This window comes from Vipera berus (assembly GCF_964194415.1).
Source record: "Vipera berus genome assembly, chromosome: 3".
Lineage (NCBI taxonomy): Eukaryota > Metazoa > Chordata > Lepidosauria > Squamata > Viperidae > Vipera > Vipera berus.
Window position 1 is genome coordinate 23,254,749 of NC_138204.1, and position 12,423 is coordinate 23,267,171.

A 12,423-nucleotide genomic window follows, 5' to 3' on the forward strand; every position below is an offset into this window, starting at 1 on the left:
TTCCTCACCTCTGGCACCAACAGCCCCACCCAGCTGGTCCACTTCTTCTGGACCAGAATGAATGAATGCATTCATTCGGGCCTGCATTTTGCAGTCAGGTCTTTCCAGAAGGCCTAAGTAGCCGAGTACTGAGCTATGGATTCAATCCATAGCTTGGTGCTCAGCTGCTGAGGCCTTGCAGAACTGAGCTATGGATTGAATCCATAGCTCGGTTCTTGGCTGCACAGGCCTTCCGGAAAGCCCTGTGACTGAGAAATGCAGGCCTGGCTGCAGAAGAGCCTCAGAAGAAGAAGAGGGCCGGCAAGGAGAGGCCTGACTGCAAGGTAAGTGGGTGTGGGGCGGGTGGGGCAGCTCCACACCCCCACCCGCGCCCTAGCTTGATTTTTAGGTTTGTGCCTCGCTCTAAAACTAGGGCTTAGTTTTGGGATAGGGTTTATATTAGGCCCGCCCCCAAAAATTAAGCTAGGGTTTATTGTTGGTGTAGGCCTTACTTTTGGGGAAACATAGTAGCTTTATTAATAAAATTTTAAAACAGCCCTTTTGCCGTTTTCAGCATCAGCTCTTGGCTATCACTACTAAGGAGACTGCTTCATTGAATGAATTGGATTTTTAAATCCTCCTTAAAAGCATTAAAATTAAGTTAATAGAAATTAAAACAGTCTGACAATAACAGTAAAAATATTAGCCCACATTAGAGTTAACACAGCAATTTTGCAACTTATAAAACAAGTTGGCTAAAATCAATATCAGAACCTGGGGGGAGATCACAAATTACCCTGCCCCTGGTTCTGCTGAAAAAGTTAGGTAGTTATATTAAGATTGGATCTGTGTGGACTTTAGGAGGTAGTTATATTAAGATTGGATCTGTGTGGATTTTAGGAGGAATGCTATTGCATATGGTAAGTTTTTTAAATAAAGTTATCACTCTAATGATCTAGATAGTGTACAAAATAAAGTACCGTAATACAAAAGTTCAATATGTTCGTAGTTCACTATACTTCAACACACATTAGCAATAACTATCAAGAATGTATGTGCAATATTCATTTTGGTTAGCCTCAGGGTCATTGCTGGACAATAAAAATGATCAATGATTTTGCAAAAATGCAAGTATAGATTTTTAATTTAAACTCAGATCAAGATTTTTACATTTTTGCAATCCAATCAGCTAAGGGTAGTATTTTATTCTGAATGAATTAATAAAGCCATTCTGAAGCTGCATATGTTACTTGTTATAGTAGAACTAATATTAAACTAATATTAAAATATTGGGCAAGAGAGCTGAACTAGTTACTTGGTGCCCTAGTAGAAAAATTGAGCACCATTGTTGGATCATCTATAATTTTTAAGGCTGTGGATCAACAAATAAACTGTTATAGGATCAGGTGGACTCAAGGGCTCTTTCATTCTAGAACTATACAGATACCTGGCTTCAGAGGATAGAATATGTTTGGTACATTATACGTCACTTCTTGAGAACACCATAACACATCTGCATCTTTTCCTAAGTTTGGTGCCTGCCCTCCAAAACGTAGTATGCAATCCCTGGTAAATGCACATTTGGCTTAAGATATTTCCAACAGGTGGTACTTGTACTTACATTCATGAACCAAAAGATATTTTGTTTTTCAAATCCAGTTCTCTGCACAGGTCCACTTTATTTCTTTGATGTGTCCTCAGAAAATCTGAAAAATATCCCAATCCTGAGAAATGCAAAATGTTCCTTCCCCTGCCAGCTGTCAAGCCCTGGATGTACTAGTGATGCTGTTTCTGCTCTGAAACAAGCAACAGTGTCCCCACCATGAAACCTAACTGTTACAGTGATGCTTTGCCCATCTGGTTTTGTATGTGGATCCATATATGGTGAGGTTCAGGTACAGCCAAAAGTATTAGTGCCCCTCAACTTTTCACCAAAGAATACCTCAACCTTTGCCCAAAGTGTGCACCATATGAACTAAAGAATGGTAGATGCCATATACTTTATTTCACAGCAAATTGGGATTTTCTGGGAAAAACTTTTGGGTACATTTGGAAATCAAACGACTCTTAATTCTCTGCTTAATTGTGTACCATCAAATTGGTATTGATTTTTAGTGACTCCATAGGCTCCAGAACAAACTGTCCCCAAGTTGACTCTTCGGGTCCTTCTAACAATACACTCATTATCACTGTAATTGAGTGCCAACCATCTTGCTGCTGATCATTGTCCTCTTCTCTTTCCTTTATTTATTTATCAAACTTGTATGCCACCCATCTGGCCAAAGGTGACTCCTTCCAGCCTTCCCAACATTATAGACTTACCAAAGGAGCTGGTGTTTTCATATGTGCCGGAATATGATGAATTAGTTCTTCATAGTACACTATTACTGATATTTTTAAAAAGAGTGTCATGGAAGGAGCAGCATATAATAATTGCAACTTGTAGTATAAAGTTAAAATTTGCCATGGGAAGTCTCCATTGTCCACTAATGTCGGGTAACTATTGTTTATGCAATATTTATATGCTAGTCTTTATGAATCATGCCCATAGCATTTGAAAGCTATGCAAAACAACAAGGAAAACTAAAAATAATTTACGGGACCTACCTACTTGAGATTGTCTCTTCCTGATGGTGTCTACCCATCCAGTTAGATCCAGTAAGAGGTATTTTTTATTTATTCCTAAAATTTATTGGTTGCCCACCTTACAATAAGGGTGGATTACAGTCATTAAAATATGTTTACAAATATACATTAAAATATAAATAAATTCAACCTTTAAAATCTAAGGACATGTGGGAAGGGCACGATGAAGTGGGACGAGGTGGGATTTTATTCCCCCAGAGATTAGACTAGCCCCAATCCTGCTGGCTTTTCACAGGGAATTAAAAACCTGGTTTTGCCATCAAGCCTGGAACCCTAATAGTATGGCTGAACCCGTTTCTTGGTCATTGTTACACTGAAAGTGTGATGTCATGATAATTCTCAGCTATTTTATTTATGTTGTTTCCAATATTTTTCTTGCTTTTTATTCTACTTTGTTAGTTCCCTAGAATCATGTTTGTAAGATGGGTGGACATATAAATTTATTAAATAAATAATGACATTAACCTAGTCAGATTAATACTACCTGTTATCTGTCACATTTATCTTCATTAGTTCTCAAATTTTAATATTACAAAAAAAAGGAAAAATGTTTCAGTCTTTTAACTACCCAACTCATAAGTCTACACTATTGTGTCATCTTGTCCTTATTTATTTTTATTTCTCTTTCTAAGCTTGTCTGGAACATTGCAACCTTTTTGCATAATATTTTTGGGGTCTATACTTTAGTTACATTTTTCATCATATTATAGCTTTACAGCATTTTTGAAGTCCAACGATTGCAACTCCTTACATGATACTCTGTATGGTACCATACATTTGAAAAAAAATATCTCTTTGTCAGTTTTATTTATAGTCATCTTCAGATTGAATTTTTCACAGTTAAAAAGGTGCCCTCTTATTTCCATTAGATAAACTTAAAAAATTGGCAGGAGATACAAGAGACTTTTTAAAAAAAAGATTTAAAAAAAAAACAAGTTGGCCATGTTACAGGCACTAGCAGCACTGATTGAATGCTTAAAGGTAATCAAGATTACTATCTGAATTGCACCCAGAAGTATTTTTTAAGCCAATATGATTCTTTGTATGAGCAGATAATATCTCAATAACATGTTTTACTTAACTCTCTGGCTGCTGGATTTTGCATCAGCTGAAATTTCTGGACACTTTTCAGTGGCAGTCCCTAAAGCATATAGAAAGGTAACTTAAAGATATCAGTTACAATGTCCACATCTGATACATCTTTCAATGAAGATAACATCTGCCTACTTCCAGTGGCTAATATAGTCATTTATTTTGAGATGAAACATAAAACAATAGTAATGTTGAACAGATTTCCCAAGGTTCATTTTAAACTTAATCCAATATAATTTTAGGTATTGGGATTGTAGCAATTTAAACAATCATGCAATTTATTAGATGATTACATTGCGTTAAAAAGACTGGAAGTATGTAAGAGATGTTGGATACTGTTTCTATCTTGTTTTCTTACTTGAAAAGCTGAATATGTCAAATCTCAGGTGTGATCTTTTAATTTTGCTGAAGATAATGTGAATGAGGAACCCTCTAAAGACTAATTAGGAGTTTCTTTTAATTGGAATAAAATTGGACCATTTTATTTTACTGCTGCTTGATCAAGGCTTCTATCAAAGTTTTATCAGTTTTCTATTCTCCACTATTGCTAGTTATTTCAGAGTACGTTTTTAGAAGTTCTACCATATTTTGGAATGCCATATGATAAAAATAATGACAGTCTAAAGATTATTTTTGCTAGGATTATATTTTATTGTATTATTTCCTAAAAGCATTATTAATCTTAATGTGTACATTTTCTGCTTGTATATGATTTACATATATATATATATGTAAAAGGAATTTCATGTGCTAATGAAATGATAGTGGGAGGTTGGAATATATCCTCACTCAAATTCAAATAGCTTTACCAACTGTCCAGTCTTTGGGCAACTTTTACATTAAAAAAGAATTAGTTTAATATAGCAATTTGTTATGGAGTGGGGGAACAATAGGAAAATAAAACAGCATATCAAATTAAAAGTTTTGCATAATTCTGTGACTTAAGATAATTTGTCCACCTGATATGTGAGTGTAAGGTTACTATCCTTTAAAAAGTAATTCAGGTAGTCCTCAACTTACGACCATAATGGAACCTGCCCATTATGATCATAAGTTGTGATGATTGTAAAACAGGTCATCATGTGACTGACGCCCCTTTTTTGTGACGGTTGTTAAGCAAATGTCCAGTCATTAAGCAAACCAATTGTTCACCGTGGGGCTTTTTTCCCCAAAAAAACAATTTTTGGCAAAAATGTAAAGCACAGTCACATGACCCCAATATGCTGCAAATGGCCATAAATGCTACTGAAAATGAGAGACTGAGCAACTGCTCACATAATGACCATAATGGATTAATTAGATTGCACTTTGAAAAGGCAGTCCTGAAAGTACTGGAAGAGCTAAGCCATAAAGAAGTTATGGACTTGAAATGGAGTCTTATTGGATGCCAGTGCAAAGCCTGCTATTTCTATGAAATTCTGAGGTCCAGAATTTTAAATCTCTTGTGAGTATTCATTAGTGACTATGAATGCAAGGCTACCATTGGCAATTAATAGCAGTTAGATCATCCAAGAGCTTGTTTAGAGTGATTATCTTAGCAAAATAAAAAGTATCCAACACCATATTTTTGAACAGTGATCCAATTATGTCCCCATTGATTCTGATATCTGTTATCTAGTTTAAAAAATTTGAGGGATATTTTTCCTTGAAAACTCTTCACAATTAATCTTCAAGCAGCTTTAGGATTTCTCTGCAACAAATTCATAATCATTTAAAGAAAACCTCCAAATATAAGTTACTGCGTATTGTGGATGGAACTTGATTTCCTTTAATGACAGTAAAAATATTGCTTGTGGTTAAGAGTGGTTTTTTTTTTGAACTTTTACATTCCAACCACTTAATTGCTGTTAACTGTTCGGATTATCATGGGTAAAGCAATTCTTTAATTAAATTTTAGGTATCTGGTATAAACTGTACTGGTAGTTCCAAGTTAAGAACAGAATCTCAGTAGTACTGCAGCAGAATAATTTAATATAGTAATAAAATTCTCAAAGTGAGCAGAATAATAATAACCCTATTTATTTGATTGGATAATTTATAAGATGAAAGAAATTAAAGAGGTTATTAGCCAGATATTTGGGCTATGTCTATCAGTATACAGCATGTACAAGAAAGATTTTTTTTCTTAAAATGGTTTTAATACACTTGGAGGAGATTTACATAGTTGAAAGCACAGATAAGAAAGAAATGACCAAATGGTGCAAATGGCTATGGAAAAGTATGGATGCATTGGAAGATTAGCTGGGGAGATTAGTTGATGCTTCAGATAAGCTGTTTGGTAAATGTAATCCTTTTCCTAATGCTTAAATAGCATTATTTATTCTCTTTCCTTTTCTTTCCTTTCTTGTTATTTTCCTGACCTCATTTCTGCCTAATTTCCCACTTTTTCTTTCCTTCGTGGATATTCCTTCCACCTACTGCTTATTCTGTATTAATTTTATGACTTTCATTTGTTTTTGGGTAGAAGACGATATGTGTCAGACTAACTTGAAAATAATAATAAACTATATGCTGCACATGAACCAGAGCCATTATTAGGACCTACCTTGTGGCAGTTGGGGTGGTGAAATATAACTATTTCTCTGCCCTTGTTGCCCAGTGGCTGTATTTGGGTGACTTGGTTGCTCTGCGGAGGGAACAATACTGAGTTTCATCTAAAGTGTCACTGTGAAGAATATGCTATGCAAAGTCGGTCATATTTGTTCAATGTTGGACTCTAGCTTTGTAACAAAATAAATGGAGGTGGTGGGTCCTATGTCACGCATAGTTTGAGCCCATGGAACCTTAGGAAGTGGACAGAACCTGCTCAGCTGCTACTGTGTTTTTTCGAAAATAAGACCCGGCCTTATAATTTTTTGTCCTCCAAAAGAGGCATTAGGTCTTATTTTGGGGGGGATATCTTATTTTTTTTCCAGGAGCTGCCCCATGCACCCCACACCCACTTACCATGCCGCAGGACTACTGCCACTGCCACAGCAGCACAGCAGTAAGGTGCATTGCGCCATCACGAGGCTTGCCGTGCTGCAGACGCTGCTGTCGTGAGGTGCGTCCTGCTGCTGTTGCCATTGCCACCATAAGACACATCCTCATGCTGGTAGGGGCAATGGCGGGACGCACCTTGCCGTGGTGGCAACAGTGTAACACACCACGGTGGCGCGATGCACCTCATGGTAGCAAGATGTGCTTTGCAGTGGCGGCAACAGTGGGATGCATCTTGCAATGGCAACGGCAGCATGTCATGCCTTGTGGCAGCAGCAGGAACCCCGCAGCACAGTAAGCGGGTTTGGGGTGCATGGGGCAGCTCCTCCTCCCCCCGCTTCATCTCATGTCTTAGCAAATAAGTAGGGCTTATTTTCAGAGTAGGGCTTATACACACCCCAACCCCCCAAATCTTATTTTGGGGGTAGGTCTTATTTTCAGGGAAACACGGTAGTTCAGCCACTTGTGTGTTAAATCCGTGCTCCTCTTAGCTAATTAAATCTGTGTGGGTCTAAGTGATAGGCAATTCCTTAAGAATTAACTTTTAAAGAAGCAATGGTGGGCCCCCTCCTCAAAGGACCATCACTTGGCCCAGGTTGTCCTGACAGCTTTCGTTCGTTCTCCAATCTCCTTTTTCTAGGCAAGCTGGTGGAGAGACTGGTCACATAACATCTTCATAAAACCCTGAATGAGATGGATTGTCTAGACACCTTTCAGTTGGGGTTCACACTGGGGTTTGGGACTGAGAAGGCATTGATTGTACTCATGGATGATCTCTGGCAGGAGCGAGATGGAGGTAGTGCATCCATCCTGGCTCTTCTGGACCTCTCAGCGGTGTTCAATACCATTGATCATGATATCTTTCTGGACTGGTTTCAGGAATTGAAGGTGTGTGGCACTGTATTGTGATAGTTTTCCTCCTTCCTCAGGGTTCTGTTTTCTCTCCCCTTCTATTTAGTATTTACATGAGGCCGCTGTTGAGGTGATCCATTGATTTGGGATGAGATATTAATATGCTGATGATACCCAGCTTTATATCTCTATCCCAGGGCCTTTGAGAGATGCTGTGGATGTCCTATCCCAGTATCTGGAGGCTTTGGGTGACTGGATGGGTGATACAAACTCCGACTCAACTCTGGCAAAATGGAGTGGCTGTGAGTATTGGGACAAGGAGACAAGGTTCTGTCATGTTTAGTTCTGGATGGGGTTACACTACCCGAGACAAACCCTGTGTGCAATCTGGTGCCCTCCTGAACTACCACTCCTGCTTAAAGAGCAGGTGGCAGGCATGGCTAGGAGAGCCTTTGCACATCTTTGGGTGGTGTGCAAGTGGCACCCATATCTGGACCAGGAGGCCCTGCTCACAGTAATTCATGCCCTTGTAACCTCTCATTTAGACTACTGTAACACACTCTACATGGGGCTGTCCCTGAAGAACATTCAGAATCTTCTTCTAGTGCAGAATATGGCTGCATAGATAGTAAAGAGTGCCAGATGTACAGCCCATATAGTACCACTTCTGCCTGAGCTGCATTGGTTACTGGTATACCAGGTGCAATTCAAAGTGGTGGTTGTCACGTTTAAAGCTCTATATACCTTGGGACTGGGGTACCTCTTTTTCCAAGGGTTCAACCCGATTTAGCAGAGTGGACATGCTGCAGATCCTGTCAGCCAAAGGGTGTCAAATCATGAGACCTAGAAGACGGGTTTTATTTATTTTTATTTATTTGATTTGATTTGTATACCGCCCTTCTCCCGAAGGACTCAGGGCGGTGAACAGGGACATAAATATCAAAATGCCCAAATACAGAAATTGAAAACAAATTAAACCCTAGTGCCCAAATGCAGAAGATAAATTACATTAAAACAATAATTAAAACAAAACCCATCAGACCAGGCCAGATTGTTCAAACAGATAGGTTTTTAGGTCGCATTGGAAGGAGTGAAGGTCGGGTTATTTCCGCAAATACCAAATTTTATTTGTGTGTGTGTGTGTGTGTATGTATGTATGATGTTTTTATTTTTTTATTTTATTGTTTTAAAATGTTTTTAGCGTTTTAATTGTAATATTTTTTTAAATTGTAAGCCAACCAGAATCATTGACTGAGATGGGCATCTGCAGAAATTGAATAAATAAATACATAAAAATATTGCGTGATCAAGCTGGAACCTTGAGTTCAGATTATCTCTAAAAAAAGATGCTAAGAGTAAAGGGAGGGCATTTAAAAAAAAATGACTCAAAAAGTCATTTTACTGTCAACAGAACACATCCAATTTATCTGAAATGCAGGTCCTCATTTTATCAGAAGGTACTACGGTACCTATAGATTTATCCATTTCTGCCAGATCACTATAAGCTAAATTATAACAGATTATAGATTTTTACATTGTAGGCAAACTGTATAAATCTAGAGTTTAAAATAATGGTGCAAGACATTGCTGCATACAGTATTCACACTTGGGCTATCTTTCAGTAGATGATAGAGTAGCTGTCAGAGTACTTCTGGAAAGGATTGTAAGTAAAAAGTGTATTTGAGGGGACAGTCTTACCAATTATGTTGAGCTATTAACTTGGCTAAATTTATTTTTTTTAAAATTTTAATTTAATACCATTTATATCCCGCCCTTCTCCGAAGACTCAGGGCGGCTTACAATTTAAAGCACAAATCAATGTGCTTAGCAATAGCGTTCATTCTATGTATATGTACAACTCTAGCCACTTCATCCATCCCTGCACCTCTTTGTTTAAACTCGGCTCCTTGGGTTTGAACCTTGGTTAATTTTTGACACTTAGCAGAGAACAGAGAAACTCAGTTAATTGAATCCACCAGAGTTAGGTTTACTAACTTGCCCCCCCCACCTGAACTCAGCCACTGTGGTTTGGAAACTAGGATTTGTGGCATAGCCTTCTTCGAGGCAAACGGCCTCCTGTGGTGTCTCTAAGGAACCGTGGTTAAGAAACTAAAACTTAAAGGCTCATTTCATCTCAGCCAATATTGAGTGGCTCAGTGTGTTAGGACGCTGAGCTTGTCGATCAGATGGTCGGCAGTTTGGCGGGTCGAATCCCGAGTGCCGTGTAGCAGAGTGAGCACCTGTTACTCGTCCCAGCTTCTGCCAACCTAGCAGTTCGAAAGCACGTAAAAATGCAAGTAGAAAAATAGGGACCACTACGGTGGGAAGGTAACAGCGTTCCGTGCGCCTTTGGTGTCTAGTCATGCCGGCCACATGACCACGGAGACGTCCTGGGACAAGCGCTGGCTCTTCGGCTTTGAAACGGAGATGAGCACCGGCCCCTAGAGTCGGAAACGACTAGCACGCATGTGCGGGGGAACCTTTACCTTTACCTTATTGTTAATAGGAAGTAAGTGATACTGTAGCGATTCTTCAATTGTTCCTTGAAACAAAACAAATTTCTCAATACTGTAGTATTCAATATAATTATGTTCTCTTAACAGAACTAATTCTAAATATATTTTGTCTTTTAAAAGGAAGCCAATGTATCATTATTATGTGCTTATGATATATGTTAGCAATTCATCTAACTGTGCAATTCCTTTGGTAAAAGAGTTTTACTTATAGAAACATGAATGATAAATCAGCTAAATAAATTATACAGCTTGGGCTTTCTGGATTTCTGTAATAGAGGTTGTTAGATTTAAAACATTACCTAATTATGCATACTGTTTGGAAAAACAGTTGTATTTTCCTATTTTCAATGGAATAGCACATGTCACTTTCTCTCTCTCTCTCTCTCTCTCTCTCTCTCTCTCTCTCTCTCTCTCACACACACACACACACACGTAGTCTGGATTTAATATATTTGTAAGATTGGGTGCACAGATAAGGAGGCTGTAGATGGTTGTGCAAACAGCCAGCTGAAAGTTATTCCTGTTATCCTTGAAAAAAATTGCTTCCTTGCCAGTTCACAGATAAGGAGAGTGGAGATGGTTGTGCAGACAGCCAGCTGAAAGTTATTCCTTTTATCCTTGAAAAAAATCGTTTCCTTGCCAGTTCTCAGGAAAGAAATTAGGAAGAAATTAAGAAAGTCTCTTTCCTAATGTATTATGGGATAAATCAGTTCTCAGAGAAAAATAGTTCAGCTGCAATATTCTTGTAACTAGCTTTAGTCTCAGTAAATATTTTAAAAGAAGATTCATTGTGAACGTTGCTTTGAAATAATTATTTCAATCCATCTCACAACCGCTGGCTCCATCTTTTTCCAGTGGCCACTTTTCACATTGAGAGGAAATTTAATTATACGTGTGGTCAGTTATAGAAGTTTCTGATCCAGATCAATTCTACATAGTATAAAGAATAAAGACCTCTTCATCTATCCCTAAATACTGATTATTTTTTAAAATGCCGCAAAATTTCTAAGCAAATGAATAATGGTTCATGTAATTTGCTTCTAGTTGAAGATCCAGTGGATCTGATTTGGAAAAAAAGTATTTACTTTAGTGAATATAAGCTTTGTTTTCAAAAACTCGTGGTGTGCTGAATGAGAGTTGGAACTACATAAACATTAGGTGGGGGCTGATTGGTCATATTTGCTTATTTTAATTTTAAAATACAAATTTGTTTTGAAACCAAACCTGTCTTTCTTGCCTACATTTCAGTCAGAACTAAGACATGGTCCGTTTTACTATATGAAGCAGCCACTCACCACAGACCCTGTTGATGTTGTACCGCAGGATGGACGGAATGATTTCTATTGCTGGGTTTGTCATCGGGAAGGCCAAGTCCTCTGCTGTGAACTCTGCCCTCGGGTTTATCACGCTAAGTGTCTGAAACTGACAGCGGAGCCAGAGGGGGATTGGTTTTGCCCAGAATGTGAGGTATGAGGCCCATATTTGTTTCCCTGCTCCTAATTTCTCACTTTCTAGAAAATGGTTCTCTTATCATTGACTTTGACTGTGTAGTCATGTCTTGAAAAGATAGCTAAATGTAAATAATCATACAAATTAAGGCCTTTACCATATTTAGCAGTTTTATGTTTTGTTATGATGTTGGTTTTTATTCACAATTTATTTTTTAGGCTCATTGGATTTGCTTTGTCAGATACCATGGAGAAGGGCAGCATGTGAATGAGAAAGCAGAGGATAGGATATTAAGATTACATGCTATCATGATAAAATGATTTACTCTGGCATTTTCATAATTTTATTTTGAAAATATTCATTTTGTGTATTAAGTGTATATTGTACAGTGTGAAAACATTTCAGAAAAAAGTAGTTTCCAGAACATTTAAAATAACCATTTAAAAGACAAGTTTAAGTTGTTGAGTTTGTAAGATTATAAGGAATGTGAACAGAGAACAACATAATAGATTTTCTCAAAACATGCTAGATATGACTAATAATTTGCCTCATACAAAATCTGCTGTTGCCACTATCTTTAAAAATAAATAGGGTTATTTTAGAAAAAATACATTTAGGGTTCTTGTATTTATCGACTGTTTAAGTTTTTTTTTTTATTGAAAAGTTTTAACATACAGTTTTTCTTTAACAGTCCCCCCTCCCCCTCCCCTCTCCCTCCCTCCCCCTCCCCCCCTCCCCCCCCCCGACTTCCCAGAGCTAAATACAAGGTATAGAAAAGAAAAACAATCATAAACAACCATATACTAACAACCATAAACTCTAAAATCCATCACTCTCTAGCTTATACAGGATAATACAAATCTTAATGATATTAAATATATATAGAAAAGAAAAAAGAAAGGAAAAAAGG

The 12,423-nt window shown here is 37.7% G+C and overlaps 1 protein-coding gene across 6 annotated transcripts in view; it reads left to right on the plus strand.

The window, feature by feature from the left end:
* The window catches only part of ZMYND8 (zinc finger MYND-type containing 8), a 105,005-nt gene that overhangs the window by 55,526 nt on the left and 37,056 nt on the right, over positions 1–12,423 (plus strand). For 4 of the 6 annotated variants that reach the window (XM_081323902.1, XM_081323901.1, XM_081323904.1 and 1 more), the window contains one exon: positions 11,313–11,531. In XM_081323902.1, the coding sequence (XP_081180028.1) occupies positions 11,313–11,531 (219 nt within the window). Of the gene's footprint in view, positions 1–7,401; positions 7,585–11,312; positions 11,556–12,423 lie in introns of those variants that run through there. The other 2 variants (XM_081323903.1, XM_081323906.1) reach the window with 2 other exon arrangements.